The sequence below is a fragment of the Cydia strobilella genome, chromosome 3 (genome assembly GCF_947568885.1).
Source record: "Cydia strobilella chromosome 3, ilCydStro3.1, whole genome shotgun sequence".
Classification (NCBI taxonomy): Eukaryota; Metazoa; Arthropoda; class Insecta; order Lepidoptera; family Tortricidae; genus Cydia; species Cydia strobilella.
The window spans coordinates 22096917-22115761 of NC_086043.1; the positions used below are offsets into that span (position 1 = coordinate 22096917).

The 18845-nt window shown below is 36.8% G+C and overlaps 1 protein-coding gene across 4 annotated transcripts in view; it reads left to right on the top strand.

The window, feature by feature from the left end:
* The window catches only part of LOC134756094 (uncharacterized), a 219183-nt gene that overhangs the window by 144026 nt on the left and 56312 nt on the right, over positions 1-18845 (top strand). The window contains exons 4-8 of one of the 4 annotated variants that reach the window (XM_063692901.1): positions 13509-13617; positions 14080-14217; positions 15790-15907; positions 16665-16783; positions 17373-18445. In XM_063692901.1, the coding sequence (XP_063548971.1) occupies positions 13528-13617; positions 14080-14217; positions 15790-15907; positions 16665-16783; positions 17373-18445 (1538 nt within the window). In that variant the 5' untranslated portion in view covers positions 13509-13527. Of the gene's footprint in view, positions 1-13508; positions 13618-14079; positions 14218-15789; positions 15908-15947; positions 16033-16664; positions 16784-17372; positions 18446-18845 lie in introns of those variants that run through there. The other 3 variants (XM_063692902.1, XM_063692903.1, XM_063692904.1) reach the window with 3 other exon arrangements.

Consider the following 18845-nt stretch of genomic DNA (forward strand, 5'->3'; position numbering starts at 1 on the left):
CTAAAACAAAAACAACTAGGACGAGCAATATCATGTGTTGCTGAGGCTCTAAGTACTTTAATGTCCAAAGAAGACAAAGATGCACCAGTTATAAAGTTATTAATGGATGCCTGTCGTTTGCTTTCGGATAATCAGAACCAAGACTCGGTTACAAGAAGAAACTTTATCTTATATAATCTGAAAAAAGACACGAAGGAACAATTACAAAAAACTAACATAGATAAAATGCTATTCGGTTCCGAACTTGCAGAAACCTTAAAAACTGCAAAATCCATTTCGAAGTCCGGAGCTGATCTGAAACCACCGGCGTCATCTAATAAAGTTTCTGGCCCTAAAAACAAGCCTTACACACCGCAACAATACACAGGAGCCCAACCTAAAAGAAATAATTTAAACTGGAAGGCTCCTCCTCTGAATCGCAGGCATCAGGGGAGCCAGAGGAGCAGGGAGCCTGCTTCTTCCAGGAATCAGCACGCGAGCAGCTCGCGAACATCTTATCGAGCGGCACGATACAGGTACTCGAGCCGCCGCTAGATGGAACATCGGTGAGTTACACTGGTAGACTATCCCATTTCTACTATCAATGGTCATTATTGACCTCGGATCCGGTTATTTTATCATGGATAGCGGGATATGAGATAATTACACATCGTCCCGTGGTGCAGACTCATCCTCCTAAAAGCAAAACTTTCTCAATTAATGAGAAGCTTCAGATTTCAGAATCAATTGCAGACTTGTTAAAATCTGGCGCCATTTCTGAATGTGAACCTTGCAGTGGACAATATTTGTCGACAATTTTTTTTAATTCCAAAGCCAAATGGTAAACACAGATTTATCCTTAATCTTAAAAATTTTAATAAATTCATTGACACGGAACATTTCAAACTCGAAGATTTAAGAACTGCTTTAAAGCTGGTTTGTGAGAGATGTTTCATGAGTACTCTAGACCTAAAGGATGCTTATTTTTTAATACGTATACATGATAATTCACGGAAATATCTTCGATTCGAATGCAATACAAAATTGTATGAATTTAATGTATTACCGTTTGGCCTTAGTACTGCTCCCTTTGTGTTTACGAAAATAATGAAACCCGTCACCAAATTGCTCAGAGCATGTGGTTACCTGTCCTCTGTCTATTTAGATGACTTTCTCTTAATAGGAAGTACATTTGAGTCTTGTTTGGACAATATTAAAGCTACAAAGCAATTGTTAACATCTATAGGCTTCGTTATAAATGAAGAGAAGAGCAACCTAGTACCTAATACTAGGTGTAAATTTCTAGGTTATATCATAGACACCAAAAATTTCCAAGTTACTTTACCTGATGATAAAATAGATAAAATAAAGAAAGAATTGAATCATTTTAAGACTGTGACTCTGTGAAAATAAGAGATTTTGCGCATTTAATCGGCCTGCTTAACTCGGCATGTCTTGCAGTAGAGTATGGCCAGCTTTATATTAAAGAATTCGAAAGACAAAAATACCTCAGCTTGATCAACGATCCAGATAATTTTGACAGCTATATGAACATACCTCGTACGCTGAAGTCAGAGTTTGATTGGTGGTGTCACGCCGTTAATAAACCTACTAACAAAATTAAGTATGACGACTACTGCTTGGACATTTTTAGTGATGCTTCTACCTCGGGGTGGGGGGCGGCGTGTGGAGAGAAATCTGTAGGTGGCTATTGGTCTGTGGAGGAGAGTCGCAACCATATTAACTATCTAGAAATAATGGCAACCTTTCATAGCTTACAAACTTTTGCTGAAGGCATGTCAAACTGTCAAATATTACTTCGTGTCGATAACACGACGGCAATTTCCTATATAAATCGAATGGGAGGCGTGCAGTTTCCTCATCTCAACCGCGCTGCAAAGGATCTTTGGCAATGGTGTGAGGCACGGAATATTATTGTTTACGCCTCTTATATTAAGTCGGTAGATAACTCTGTGGCAGATGCGGAATCGCGTCGTCCACACCCGGATATTGAATGGGAACTAAATAATTCCGCTTTCAACGTTATTGTTAAACATTTTGGTTTGCCAGATATAGATCTTTTTGCCAGTTCTCTGAATAAAAAATGTTATGCATATGTTTCCTGGTACAGAGATCCACATGCACTTACCATAAACGCCTTCACCATTTCATGGAACAAATATTACTTTTACGCGTTCCCCCTTTTACGATGATTTTAAAGACGATAAGAGACAACGCTACAGGTATAATGGTAGTCCCCTTTTGGCCAACTCAGCCGTGGTTCCCACTATTTATGCAACTTCTTCCCATGGAGCCCTTATATTTTGAACTTAGTAGCGACTTGATCATATCTAATTCCAGCGATCGCAGTGTACACCGCCGACTTACCCTGGTTGCCGGAGTCTTATCCGGCAGTCGCTGCTAAGACATGGGACCCCTCCGTCATCCATCAATATAATGGTTGCATCTCTATCTGATAATTCTCTTAAGCAGTATGATTCTTGCCTAAAGAAATGGCACAGTTTCTGTACTATTAATAACGTTGATTTATTCACTTCTTCAATAGCAGAAATATTAACTTTCCTTACACAGTTGTATGAAGCTAATGCTCAATACGGTACTTTAAACAGCTGCAGATCTGCTCTGTCCCTACTTTTAGGCGCGCATATTGGTAACGATGATCGTATTAGACGTTTTTTCAAGGGCGTTTACAGAATGCGCCCGCCTTTACCTAAATATAATCAAACATGGAACACCTCAATAGTATTAGATAACCTAGCATCTTGGTTCCCCAATAAAAATCTTGATCTGGATAAGATAACTAGAAAACTTGTTAGTCTGCTTGCTGTCGTAACAGCTCACAGGGCTCAGACATTAGCTAAAATTATTTTAAGTAATGTTGTATTTCATAAAAACGAAGTAACTATTAAAATTCCCGATCTCGTCAAAACCTCGAGGCTAGGTGCAGCTTAACCTATGTTAACCTTACCGGCATTTCCGGAAAAGCCAGAAATTTGTCCGGTTAAAACGCTATCGGTTTACATAGATAAAACTAAATTGTTACGTCACAATCACGATTCTCTCTTTGTGAGTTTAAAAAAAACCTCATAAACCAGTAACTTCACAAACGATAAGTCGTTGGATTCGATTAACTTTAGGAGAATGCGGTATAGATATCACAATGTTTACCGCACATAGTACGCGACATGCAGCGACCTCTAAAGCGCATAGTCTGGGAGTAAACTTGGATGTAATAAGAAAGACCGCTGGATGGAGCGGGTCTTCAGTTATATTTGGTAAATTTTATAACAGATGTATTACAGAGACTGATAATTCAACCTTTGCCAAAACTATTATAGCTAATGTATTATAATTAATTGAGTTAATACTTTGGTAACCATTCAAGGTTTACAGACAATTTGTTTTTGGTTAAAGTATTAAATTTATTTGTTACTTTTAACTTGGTTTATTTATTTTTCGATATTTCACTATTCCTCTCAAGGTCTACATTGTGTTTATTTCTAATCTAGAAGACGAAGCAAAGAGGATAATTAATGATTAAACGAACTTACCCATAAGTGAAGTTCTATCATAATTATCCGAGTTGCTTCGTCGAATAGATTAGAATCCCGCCCTCCCGTTTACACTTGCCCTTATTGTGAAATATCTTCAATAAATTAACATAAATAGGGGTATAAACTATATGCATACTTAGATGTATGCACTTATATAAAAGTATGTTGTATCTCTGAACTAAATGATGGTAATGTCAGACGTCAATACGATTTAAACTTTTTCTTTTTCTATTCTCTCAAATTTAGTGTTTCAGGTCATGCATTACGTGAAACTACATTGTGTTTATTTCTAATCTATTCGACGAAGCAACTCGGATAATTATGATAGAACTTCACTTATGGGTAAGTTCGTTTAATCATTAATTTTGGCATAGTTGTAGGGAATGGTGTAATAAACAACATACTTAAAGTACCGATGGGTGGGGGTGAAGCTGAAAGTCTAGGGTTCCTTTTAATCGTTTTTCGTAAATAACTCACGTAACAAAAAAAACTATAAAAGAGTTTCAGTACACTTTTTCGCTAGGATCAAGATAATAGTGGCATAGTGAGAGAGTTACTTGTTCCTACTTAAAAAAAAATCTAAGGTATTTTTTTTAGTTTTTCTTAAATAAATTGTAAACCATAGCCCACAGCAAAAAATAGTCTGATATTTTAACTAGAGAATGCCGTGTAGCATTAAGTCCGCCTTTTGTCACTGTATATTCTTACTGTGCAATAAAGTATAAAATAAATAAAACTCCCGTGAGACTCAAACATATTAAATTATTTTAAAACGGGTCACTCACAAATCGGATCGGATCGGGTAAATTGGATCGAAACATGTCGAGCTATTCGACTTAATAATACGTGAGTGACCCGTTTTAAAATAAATTAATAGTCTGATACGTAAATAATCTATATGCAATTTCCTACAAAATAGATATACAGAGTGTCGCAATGCCAACAACGGCGACAACCCTAACCAAACCGCTGCGGGCAGAGATGCGTTCATCAGCAACCGAGATAGTTGGGATACTTCTGTTGTCTAGTCTGAGCGTTTTAATTGAAAGTTCCGTTCAATACAGACCATAAGTATATATACAATGCCGCGCGACGCTGTGCGGCGTAAGCGCCATCGACAATAAGGTCCCTTTTCATAGAAAATGCCCCAATTATGCGCGTATATTATTGTAGCGGCGCGCGTATTTATACTCGGTGCCGTCGACTGGACAGAAACGGCTTTGGACAGAGTAGCATGGCGGTCTTTGGTGTCGGAGGCCAAGATCCACTTCGGGTCGTCGCGCCACAGCAGTAAGTAAGTAAGCATAAACGGGCATGTGGTGGATATACAGCAAATTGTGTCAAAACATTTTCAATAATGTTAATATAGGAAAATGAAAACGTTTGTAAAGGCGATTTCGCGCGGGTCCTCCACTTTCGTCATAAAGGCTATATGAGAAAAGTACCACATGGCTAAGGCTAATGCAATATATATGAACCAAATTGTTCGAACGATATAATATAGCGTGTGATCAAAGGCCACGCGAATCAGGCTAGGACTTGATATACAGGGTGTCCTGCAGTATCATCCCTACTATTATTATAAATGTGAAAGTAACTGTCTGTCTGATGTCACATGCATGTATGCCTGTGTGATACCTTTTCACGCTTAAACCGCTGAATCGATTTGGATGATAATACACCTTGACGAATATTCTCCAAATAAATAGGTAGGATTTAATAAAATTAATAAAGAATTTAACCTTTACTTAATTATACTTCTATATTATTATGTAACTGAGTCTAAGGAGCCAAAAAACTAATGGCGTTAGTCGTAAACGCTTGTGAAATCTGACAAGACTTACATAGGTTATCGTTTGTCTTTATCTGTTATTTTGATGTTTCTTTTAGAAAGAGACAAAATTTTACAAAGGTTTCTAAGAGGTTTGCAAGTTTTATGAATAAGGGAGTTAATATAAAAAAAAAGCAAAACAAAAAAAAAAATTTTTTTTTGCGAATTTGACCTAAATTCTTGTTACATTTTTTTCTTCTTCTGGCCTCAGAAAAGCGTGGTTAAAATCTTTCGGTTTCCTCGTGAACACCTTGTATAATGTAATACTTAGTCCAAAACTGTATGTACCTATATGTGTGTAATGTATTAACGTGAAATGAACTAAACATCATCGGTACTTGTAGCGTGATGTTTAATTATACTATTGCTAATAATATATTAAGTTTCCTTAGAATGATTAAGATCTAGAAATTATATGTTTTAGTACTTTGACTCGCGATGGAATGGAAAAAGTAACCAAGTGGAAAATTAACGGAGAAAGCCATTTTTTTATTAAAGTAGAATATATATGATTTCCTCGTGGTACCTAATTGTTACAGGTTCTCCGGTCCTGTGTAATTAAAACATTATGTTAATGTAATGTCATTATATGGAAATGCATCAAATTAAGTGTAAAAATATGTATATATCCTTGCCGATAAGTGGTTATCTAGTCCTTATTTAGCATTATACTATTAAGGACTCTTATAGTTATCTGTACCTAGTTTTTATTATAAATAGCTTAACTTGAGAGTGATTTTTTAAGGCTTGAGTTATTCATATAAAATTGTACAGTCGAAGGCAAAAATATCGATCCGAACAAATGGCTCAAAATACGTGAACACGACTTTAATGTCTAAGCCTTAGACTCTAAGGTGTAAGAGCGTACACATATTTTTGAAACTTTGGGAATGTATATATATTTATACCCTTGACTGTACGTAATAAGTAATAGTCTAGACTGTCCAATAGAGTAAACAGGAAAGCAAATTAAAACTTCTCGAGTTGAGCTGCAAGTGGTGGCAAGACAGTGTTGGCCCTGTCTTGCTCCCATTTGACGTCACACGTTGGATAAAACTATGTAACATAACACAAGCCTCCTTGGGCTTACCGTGAGACTTAGTCAATCTGTGTAAGAATGTCCTGTAATATTTATTTATTATTATTTATTTATTATGTTTATCACTTTTTGTTAATAAAAATAATTTTTTAGAGGCCATACCAGGATAAGCTAAGTGAATCTGCCTTTAGCGAGGTTTGGCTTGTAATTTTTTTTTGATCTTGTGACTTTCTATTAGTAACAAGTATCTATGAAAATTTTCAGCCTCCCAAACTTTATAGTTTTTTGTAAAAAAAACGAGATATGATCTCTCTTCAATTTTTTTTTTCTAGCCAGCCGATTTTGGCGTGACACTTCCTGGCATGGCCTTTACATCTCACCAAAACTTTTGTCAAATAATACTTGATAAAATAATGTAAAAACTATCTAATTCGTCTTATACACTATTCCCCTATCCTATATCAACCACAGCTACGCCTTTGATTTTTTTGAGTTTTTAATTTTAAATACATAGGAGCAAAAATCAAAATGGGTACACATTTTTAAATCCTGTTTTCTTTTCATTTTTTAAAAAAATCTAAGAAAATGCTAGATCTTACACAGCAGTGTCATGAATTCACCCCGTATACTAGTTACATTATACTTATAAGTAACCCTCACACCCCGCAGGCTCGATGATCAGTTCACATGTCGCGTCGATAAATCATATCGGCCTAATACTTATTTATCGCATTCCTGGACGATATAAATCACAAGCGATAATTGTCACGGCCTGGAGGCCTGGAGGGAGTTAATGGAGGCCTTAAAGAATAGACCTGTTAGGTCAACTGGGAGTAAATTATGAAGTATTATAAGAGATGTATCGAATAGATTGTTATTCATTCGGTCAAGTGCGAGTTGAACTCTTTAATTACACTGATTTTAGACTAAAATCGACTAATGAATTTAAATAAACCCCATAAGCTCCATACAAAATCACTGAGAGCCCTTCATACAAAAAATGCCGGGAAAAAATGGACGTGTACTTTTTAGGATGATCATATCGTAAAAAAATTGTACATAGTGTTAGAAAGAATTAGGAAATGGAACTGAGGTTTTCATCGATTTTTGACAAGTTTTGAATCGTATCTCCTACTTTTGCACTACATATAGAATTATAAGACAAGCGGCTATCGGTTCTTCAATCTTTTATCTCCATTTTTGTCTACCGGATTGTGAAAAAAATGAATACTTATGTATTTATGATTGTTTTAAACATTGTCTAAAAAAACACTTTTTTTGTATCTCGGTTGCTGTGAAAGATCTTACTTATACGAAATCTACATATTTGGGTTCGTCTTAGACGTCTTTAAAAATTTGTCTAAGGTTTTAATTTTAAACTAATTAACACAAAAGTTATGGCCAGAAAACCAGTTTTTTGGCCTAAAATTGTTCAACTTTGATACCAAATATTTCGAAAACAATGAACTTTGAAGTAAATATGGGATACTATATTGCTAAAATCCGTTGCTGTTAATATGATAAGCTACAAAAAACATTAGAAAACTAAGGGATTCAAATCGAAGGTCAATGGGGCATGGGATCCCCTTAAATGAAATGTTACATTTCCACTGCAGATTAAACGAACTTTCACTATGACCTAAGTACCTAATCGGCCTAAACCTGCTTTACTTAGTTATTTAGTTTTAAGTCTGTACGTAATCTTAACTTAGAATAAATAAGAGATTGTTTTTATTCCACGTCGGTAGCAAACAACCAAACGGCCCGGGTGACCGTAACCTATGGACGCCTGCAACTCCAGGGGTATTACATTCGCGTTGCTAACCCTAAGTCAATGAAGTCTCTTAATTTAAAGAAAAAAAAACCATTAAAGTTACATCTGTCATCTTTAGGAAAAATTACAAACTTTACAAAATTACAGAGATGATGTATAACTTGGTACTTATCTAGCAAAATCTTACATTTTTCTAGATTCCATAGTGCCGACTGACTAAACAGACCAGCAATCGATCGATAGGCCTTTTTTTATCCAGGAAACCCGCTATTCCCACTGAAGCGTGATAATTGAACGCTCTTTACCCAAACACAAATACATTCTCAACCTTTTCACTTAAAGTCCATATTCAAATACTATTTTCTTGTGAATCCAGAATTCGCACTTAAAAAGTGTATTTTGTAATTTAAACCGTATTTCTTAAATTATGAAGTCGATTTTTCAATGCGGTTGACTTTAGAATGCCTAAGCATCGCTGGACCGTGCTGAGTCCGTTCTGAGACCACATTTAATTAGTAATAGGTGTTGAATACCAGGCTAATAGGTTTTAGTCAACCGTGGCCGTATCGATGGTTATGGAATGTGTAGTAATGAAAATAGTAGAAAAGTTAAATTGTAGTTGTTACGGCGATACTGTGATATGCCTTGCAGCTTAAAATTATGTATATAATTTTCATTTAATTCTAAAATTACTCATTAAATGACGGACTAGCAGTCACCGTCCACAAAACAGTGGATTAGGCAAAAGTACCTAAGGTCAATACGGGCAAATATGGGTAAGTCAGACATAGTTGCTGGCATTCAAATTGGAGCCTGTTTACAAATCCCTGGTTCCCTGAGCCAGAAGGCGAAAAATCTCCTTATGTGATCATGTTTTTCTAAGAGGCGTTGATATTCGTAGACGTGGAAAAAATATATGTATTAGTTCTTGACTATATTATCTTTAATAACATAGCTTCCGATACACGAATTATGACACTTCGCTCGATAAAATTAATTCCCAAAGTAACCTCTAACTCGGACTTTTAATCAAACTTTACTCGGTTATTTATTATGTGATACTATAAAAAAAAGAAGAAAAAACAATTTTAACTTAAATAGTAACATCATAGCTTTCGAATTTCAATATTGTAAGGTTACATTTACTACTTACGTTTAGTGTATGAACTCGCAATAGACATGCAAGTATGTCTCAATGATGCGGCCAGCCTTCTGGGCACACTTCCCATCGGCATTTTATTAATTATTACCTATGTGTCGAACAAAGTAAATAGTGTACCTACCTATATACCTATTTTACCTAATTTTACCTATTACTATCTCCACTTTAAGTCAAACCGGTGGATCGTGTTGGCTCGTCCCTGTTTTTACACCATTCTTGAGCACGTGTGGTCGTGGAAAGTATTTTCTCCGTATGTAAACCATCGAACTCCGTTATAAGTTGAGATGCATTGGCTCGCCACAAGTACAGTGTTGGGCTAGGGTTGATACTGTTGTTGCGGATGAGTGACGCCGCGTGCCCGTGACTCCACCCCAAAGGCAGAGAGACGAACACCGCAGGTTTTTTAGTGAGTAGAAATCTCACATTGGGGAATCTTTCGAAGATTTTTCCTAGGCAAAAAAAAAAAAAAGGGTTGATACTGTTGGTTTCATGGTAAAAAGTTTACTGAATGACATTTTAGATGTCGCTGTACCGAACAGAGCGATTTCTACATCACACCAATGATATTAAAAATCCCCTTTGAAATTAAGTCATGTAGTGTAAGGTGATCAAGCGGGTTTTACTGTATTTATAATATTTATATAGTGCTGTTTTTGTATTTTCTTCATATGTAAACCATCGAAGCTATACATTGGCTCGCCACAAGTATCTCCTAGGGTTACTAAGAATATGCCATTCCCGAGTTTTATCCCTATTCACCCCGCCATCCCTATTCACATCCGTTGACGGTATTTTGTTTAGATAGAGTTCGTTCAAGTCGGGGGTTGTTTATTGACATTTACGCCATAATAAAATATAATAAGTTCTAATTTATTCAAGTAAATCACATGTTGGCGGCCCTATGCCTTAAAGGCAAAAGTGCATGCGCGCGAATCATTCTCTCGGGAGAAATGGCGTCGGCGCAGGCGCGCCTTTCTTTATGCTAATGTATACGCCAAATTTACACGCGCAAGTGTATGCCTAATGCACGCATAAAATGTGGGTGAGTCTTTGTATAATTAGACGAGAATAATTACAAAATGTTATTTTATTAGCAAAATTAGAGAAAAGGTGCATTCGGGTAACTTCGTAAACGAGGTAATTGTGAAAATGGCAAATATCTACAAAAACAAAAAGCTTTGTACTGTAGCAACAGTAAGCAAGATGCCTTGGTAAGTGGCATGGCATAAGTGTTGTTAAAGTATGAAGTGCTTCTGTTGTTAGGTATAGATATTCTGCCGTTTTCAAAATTACTTCGATGTTATCCCAAAATCCCAATGCACCTAAAATTATTCAATGAGTGTGAGTGTAGAACACTCATTTTTCTATAGTCAGTTAGATGTAATATTTTATACTTACTTAATCAAAACTTGTCAGATAACGTAATTACTGAAATTATTTATCTAAATACCTACTTGGATTTATGTGATTTGATGGTGTCGTTCCTACAAAACTAATTTCTAAGGGCGTGGACAATCACGCACCTTTTCTAACATCCAACGTGTTCCCTCTTTTAAAATTACAATTGAAACTTTATTTATTACAATAGAAAGTTCCTATCCTAAAACATTAAAAATAACTACTAAAAACTTATGAAATAAAACTATGAAAACGGACTATATCGCGTATATTGAATTTATAATTCATCCGTTTTCATAGTTTTATTTCATGAGTAACTATCGCGGTAACCGAAGACAATATTACTAAAAACTTGTATATTCATTAAAAAAAAACTTCATAATTTACTTGAAAGTAGCATATCTTTATTCGATAAAAGGTTCTAAAGTATTTTATTTCTGTTTTGGTATAAGTCGATAAATTAAAAGGGATTTTCATAAAAAGGGGATTAGTAAGCAAATGTAATTGCTTCTGGGGACATTTTAATTTTAATGTTTCCGTGAAAATAATGAATTACGAATAATATACACTTTCGAAATTTATTATCAACTCGAAGTTATTCCCGATATCAATATTCTCTGATCGTTTAGAGAAAGTTAATCCCCACTAATTGCCCTCCCAGGGTGCAGTTCAGAAATATGACCCAGCAATAGATTCCGAGATTTAGAGGCGTCATAACATTTAAGGAAAAGTTTTGTAGGTTGCTGAGCTTAGGTTATTAAAATGATTTATGGTTGTTTATGGCCGTCCATAGAGCTCGTTTTTTTTTTTTTTTTAATCAGGCAACAAGGCCCATATTACAAATACCTTACAGACTAACATACATATATGTATTATATAAACTTAAAACTAAACACTATATATGCGACAAAACGGCGTGGTTCCGTTGAACATATGTACATATATTTTTTTATAAATGTAAAATGTGACCTGTAAAATTTGCTTTTACCAATAAAGTTCTGTATTCTGTATTCTGAATCGGCTGCTTTTGTGTCGGATTCGGCAACACCTCCTTCGGTCGCGTTTATACCTCGCCTACCTTTAAGCCCTTTAAGGAACTGAGCACGTTATCAAATGTCCATTGCTACAAATCGTAATACGGAGAAAATGTATCGAATACAAGTTTTACATGCTAAACTTCTTTTCGCTCAATTTTCTTTTGATACTGACAGATCATAATATACATGACAAATCCAGATCAAATTCATAACTTGTTATTACAATAAGAATAAGTCTTAAGGTATTTTTCGCGAACAGGTGCATTCGCGGCGCATTAGTCAGATGGATGTAAATATGCCTTTAGCATGTCTAAGCAATTATGTATTGTATAAGTTCACAACATAAATAATAATTAGTTCTTTGATCTTTGAAGTAATCATACATAATAATAAGTAATTACAATGGAATGTAAAGGCTAAGACAAGGAAAATCAAGCTCATCGAATAATCACCCAGTCATCACATAGAGTCCACTCTAATTCGAATTGAAAACCCGATCTAAGTAATGCAAGATGATTTAGATCATCGGAGTTTCATATCCATCATGAAACAAAAAAAAACACTCCACATAGGAGATTAAATTATTTGCAATAGATTTCGGTTCTCTGCCTTTTCGCCGAAAATTGTATTGCCGAATTTCACTTACCAACCAACTTTTCGCAGAAGTCTCATTTGGCCGAATTTCATTTTCCTACTTTACATAATTCAACCTAACCTAACCCAACCTAGTACGTCATTTTCATTTCCCAACTATGGGGTTGGGAAATGAAATGGTTGCGAAAGAATTATTTGGTAAAAGTTATTCGGCTAAATGAAACTTATGCGAAAAGTTGGTTGGCAAGTGAAATTCGGCAATACAATTTTCGGCGAAAAGGCAGGATCCCGGATGTGGGACATAAATAATACATGATATTGTTTATTACGTTGGCTTCGCTTGTTATTTCCCCGACCACCGTAGCCATAAATACCCAAACAAACTTCTGATCAAGATGATCACACAACACCTGATTTTTCCATCCAGCTTGGTGATCTCCGTATCAATGCCGACATAATTAGTAGAATTACAGTTATATATCACTTGACATTGATAATCGCAGAGCATTCTGCGCAGTTAACCAATACATTTAACTAACCTTACATATACCTTAATCCAACGACATACGGTATAACAGGAACAGGTCGTCAGTGAAGCATGTTTGTTAGAACACCAGCTGTCCACATCGCATAATGTGTTTGGCGGCCGTTCGTACCGGTCCGTATACGGAGTAATTTTATTTACTTTAAGAAAACGTTTAAACGCACTTGTCTTGTGACGATTTCTAGAAATCCAAATTTTAATAAAATGTTATATAAATATACAAGATTTAAGCAAAAACCGATGACGTCTCTTCTGCTTTAAAGAGGATATTGTTTCCTTCTTAATCAACATTTTAACCAACTCTATTAGTCGACGCAATTCATTTGTATCACTTACCTACACTTAATTATATGACTTAATTTAAACACAATTCTAGTCTTAAATAATAATGTGCCTTTTTAATACATTGGTTCATCTTTCTGGGCTAAGTTATACCCGATTTTGGAAGTAAACAAAGGGAACTTTAAATCTCACCTATTTTCAGTTCTCGAGATGCCAGGCATTTTCGTCACCTCTATTTAGATTTACAAATCCTATCGGCAGTTGTTTAACTGAACATTATCTCCTCTTTTCAGATGCTGTTAAAATAGCGCAATGGGGCAAGCGGGCAGCCAGCAGCACGCGCCGCTGCGCGCGCACCGTGCGCATACGCTGCCCCACGAACCGCTCCGACACGCGCCGAAGGTAAAATTAATATTTTAACTACCTACTTATGGTTGGAATTCTAATGACAATGAAAATGAGCAGTTTTAGAAATTCATACCCCAAGATGCACTCAACCTAATATAGTAGCATTTTTACAAAATTTTATCGTGCCCTGTTAGTATAGTATGCAGGGTTGTATGTTATTTAGTGTGGGTCAAATCTTGGAAGCTAAATTTGACCCACTTCCCTATTTCCGATTGAGCTGAAATTTTGCATACATATGTAAATCGGATGACAATGAAATATTATGATGACATATATGGAGCTGATGTTCTGATGGAAACAGGAGGTGGCCATGGGAACTCATTGATTAAAACAACGCAAACTAATTGTGTTTGGGGTTTCTCTAATTGTTTCGATGTACAGTCAGCGATAAAATATTGTACCAAAAATTAAATTTTCGCCAAAAGCTTATAATCCAATCATTCTTCCAACTTCCAGGTGCTCCCGTCCTTCACAGAGTCACCGCGGCTGCGCAGTACGGACAACGGCGCCATTTTGCACTCCGGGGGCACGATCAGCGGACGAAGACCAACCTCTGTAGTTCCCGAGACCACCAGGACTTCACATGGGCATGTGGTACGACGTTCATTTATCTCATCATACTTCATAAGGTAGAGAGAGATGGCGTGATGCAGAAGGAAGACGGAGCCATTTATTTTTCGGGAAAGAAAGAATTCAGTTTTGATCCTATTTTCCTTCTCTTTGCGTGTATCTGATCTCTGTCAGTATCATAACTGCACCACCTTATTGGATCCTTTTCTGGATGCTCTGTCCGCTACCAACTCCACCCCACCCACCACCACCACCTTTGTGCCCCAGTGGCCAGTGGCCATGTATTATTATTATGTTCTACGTTCCACGAGCAATACCTACGCCAGGGGTCGGCAAACCGCGGCTCTTTGGAGGTACAATTGCGGCTCTTCAAGTGACCCAACAAAATAAATACTTGCAAATTGGAGACAAAGTGACAGTTGGCTTTTTTCTAAAAAGTTTGCTGACCCCGGACCTACACCACTAAAGTATAGCAGCTCTAAACTGAAATAGAAAACATACACCACAGATTTAATATATACGCTTGATGACGCAAATATCACGATTTGTATTGAAACCAAGCGTGCCGACTTTTTAATACAAAATTTACGCAGTTTATAATATTAGAATTACTTATCTGTGAAAGGAAATACCTATATGTTCTTGCCTTTGGGTGCTCACAATTTTTTTGTTGTTGCAATTAATTATCATGCAACGAAGCATTTTTTAAGTTTTCACGGACGTCCGGCTGCAACAACCGGCGGTGGACTGTAAAGAGCGACAGTCAACCTCGACGCTTGGTCGGGGTTCGGACACGCGAAGTAGATGCATTTGCGTCTTCTATGGTATATTAATTTCTGTGAAAAAGAAAAAGTACTTGTATAGCAGCTCCCTTGATATATTTCTGCCGTCATTATTTATTACAACCTACACTGTATCACTACAATATTGTCAGAAAATAAAAAACAATCACTGAAACCAATCCCAAATAAGGCGCTAAACACGCAACATGAATTTAGATTTTACAAAAAATCGCCGCTTCCTTCAGTCGCGAGGAAAACGGTTATTAAAGGTGTTAATACAATTTGCGGAAAGCGTACCTCAAAATACTGGTAAATTATATACTTAAAGGCGGCTCAATAGCTAGAAAAAAGCATTGATATGACAGATAAATACGAGTAGGATGCAAAAAAAGTAGGTATTTAAGGATTATTCAGGTCAGTTGTTTTTTTAGTGCCTATAATTACAGTAATTACTAATAAAATCATATTTTAACAAATTGGTTGTATCTCTGTTGATGGTAAATATATCCAGTAGGTATTTGTTAGGCACATCTACGAATTTCATTTGTAACAAACACCACTACAACTGATAAAACAAAGTCCCCCGCCGCATCTGTCTGTTTGTATGTATGTATGTTCGCGATAAACTCAAAAACTACTGAACGGATTTTACTATCAATAGTGATTCTTGAGGAAGGTTTATAGGTGTATAATTTGTTAAGGTGTTGTGTAAACCGTGCGAAGCCGAAGCGGGTTTCTAGTCCACCTATAAATGTGACTATATTAAACCTTATCATAATTATAGTCGTAAATAATAATGTTTAAAATGTTTCAGCATACCAACGCATACCGGTCCCGGTCAGCAGGGGCTACTAGCGACAGCGAACTGCGGGCCCGCGAGAGGGATCCGCTACACCGCTCTTACACAAATCTCGACCTTAGGCATAACGAAAGTGAGTACATTATCAATTGATACTTCACCGGTCTTCTGCAGGAGCCACTAGCGACAGCGAATTGCGAGCCCGCGAGGATCCGCTGCACCGCTCTTACACAAATCTCGACCTTAGGCATAACGAAAGTGAGTACATTATCAATTGATACTTCACCGGTCTTCTGCAGGAGCCACTAGCGAGAGCGAATTGCGAGCCCGCGAGGATCCGCTGCACCGCTCTTACACAAATCTCGACCTTAGGCATAACGAGAGTGAGTAAATTATCGATTGACACAGTACATCCTGATCAGCAGCACAAGTGACAGAGAGCTTCGGGCCCGCTGTACCGTTCTTACACAAATATTGACCTTAGAGATAACGAAAGTAAGTGCATTATTGATTGTTACTGTGTGTCCCAGCAGGCGCCACAAGCGACAACTTACAAACGATATGACAAAGACAAATATATGATATTATAGACCCAAGCATGACCCATGCACTATTCTTTCATAAATCTCAACCTTAGGCATTAAAAGTAAGATAGTGTGTTCACTGACTTTATCAATATTTTTCTTATTTAAACACCCCTTTAAGAAAGATACGGATCTCTTATTTTTGTTTAATAATAGCTATAGTTGAGTTAAAAACTCGCTGCACGCAAAACAAGTAAAAAAAAAAGACTGTACGCCGCTCGCCACAGGTAGGTGTGACATGCACACTAAGGTACATATTAGTGTAGTGTTTGACGCAACTATTATCACTAATATCTGTATTTTCAGATGGCGGTTTGAATAAGAGATTCGGTTCCGAGCCTGATCTACGAGAGGAAGAACCTAAGCAAAAATGCAAGAGACATTTCAGGAAGAAGTACAGAGCACCGCCACCGCCTACCAATGATGTAAGAGAACTAGTTACTTGTCATAACACTGCTGTAATTTAATAATAATATGATAATTTAACTCTTCTCATGCGCGGCAGGGATTGGGCTATACAATACAATACAATACAATCATTTATTAATAAAATAGCTATAGAGATTGAGATAGAGATCTAGCCCAATGCGGATTGTGGACTTTCCATACACCTTTTGAACTTCTTCGCAGTATGCAGAATTCCGCACGATGTTTTCCTTCGCCGAAAAGCTAATGGTAAATATTTAAAATGATAATCCGTACATAAATCCATGCTGCTGTAATTTATAGGAGCATTGGACGTCTAAACTAAGAAATCCGGAGCACAAAATACTTGTAGCTACCGAATTGTCAAGTGTAGTAGTGTAGGTAAATAACAAATGTGATTACTTATATCTAACTAGCTGGCAAATTCGACTAAATTTGAAACTAATGGGTAATAAATCAAAGTAAAATAATAACAGGAGTAAATAAAGTAATCTCGGTGCTTATCAAAGCATCGACACAAATGTGGTTGATCTTAAATAATAGTTACCTACAATTTTTTTAAACCGTTACACTTATGTTCCGTTACAGCAGCACCACGAAGGTTCATCGCCAGATTCCAGCGAAGTTAATGCGAGACCGGAACCCCAAAGAAAGCTTCGGCTCTTCAGGACCAGACATGAGACCAAGAAGCTTAGCCATGAGCCTGAAGTTGCCAGTAACTCCTACACGGCCTACAAGTCCTTGGACGACCAGTCCTTCGAACGACGGTATAGGTCACCCTACAAGGACAAAGAACAACACTTCAAATATCCTGATACTCATGACATGATTCAAAGTACAGCGTCCTTGAAGAGAGAAGAACATTTAATACAAAAGCAAGATTACAGAAAGAGAACAGACAGAGTCAGCGGATGTAGAGCGAAAACATCCAAGACAAACGACAGCGAAGCATGGAAAACACCATTGCTAAACAGAAACTTTAGACATTCAGAACGATTTAAAAAGGTTGACACAGAACAACCCGTATTAAGAAGAGAAAAGACTTTTGACACGCTAATCTCGAGTGAACGAGACAGCGAATCTCCGAGAACAACGCACGAAAGCAGGATGAAAGCTTTAGGCGAACAGCTGAAGGGATCCAGACTCCAACCGAGTGAGCCTTTGAGAAAATCTCTTCCTTCACTATTACCTAAAAGTAGTGAAGAAAAAGATGAATTTCAAGCGGAACTGAAGAAGGCGACAAGTAGAATAAGAAACGAATTAGGGGCTAAAATTAATGTAAGTGAAAATAAAACTAGTCAGAACAAAACGACGCAGAAACCAAACCCAACGAAAACGCCGAGCAAAGTCAAAGAGTCTAGTCTTAAAACGAATGTTAGCAAGCCAGAAACTAAAGCAGTTGTTAGTAGAAGACCGCTAACCAGAGTTACTGAAAGTAAAATCAAGTCAACTGTAACTCAGAGTAAAGTCAATGGTAAAACAAATGTAATAACAAATGGAGATAAAATGAGTAAAGATAAAGGTAGAGCTATACCTGACAGAGGGCAGGCGTCAGGGAAAGAGTCAACTCCTGAACACTCACCTACGAGAAAGATCTCTCCGATAAGAAAGATTTCTCCCGCGAGAAATAAGACATCGAATCATGTTATTTCCAAGGAGAAGTGAGTACCAAATACCTAACACAATACGTAAATCATTTGACACTAGACCTCTCTAGATTTAAAGAATGCAAATTGGTTGTAGATTTATCTACGGTCATTTGGTAAGAAAGATCTTTTGCAACTTATACTAATGGAAATGGAAACACGATCAAAAACTGCAGTCACTTTTACAAAAATATGCCCAAGAAAGTTATAAACAAGCACCTTATTTATTAACTTCATTGTACAAAACATGAGTACTATTGAGTACTAAAGGCGGCTTAATGAGCTTAGTATGAGACAAGATCAATTTGTGCAAAGCGAGGTTTAGACTAGCAAGGACTTGCATGCGATTTTGATTACATTGCGATGCGATATCTGATTTTACATCAAATTTCTATCTCAACGATTTCTAGGTAAT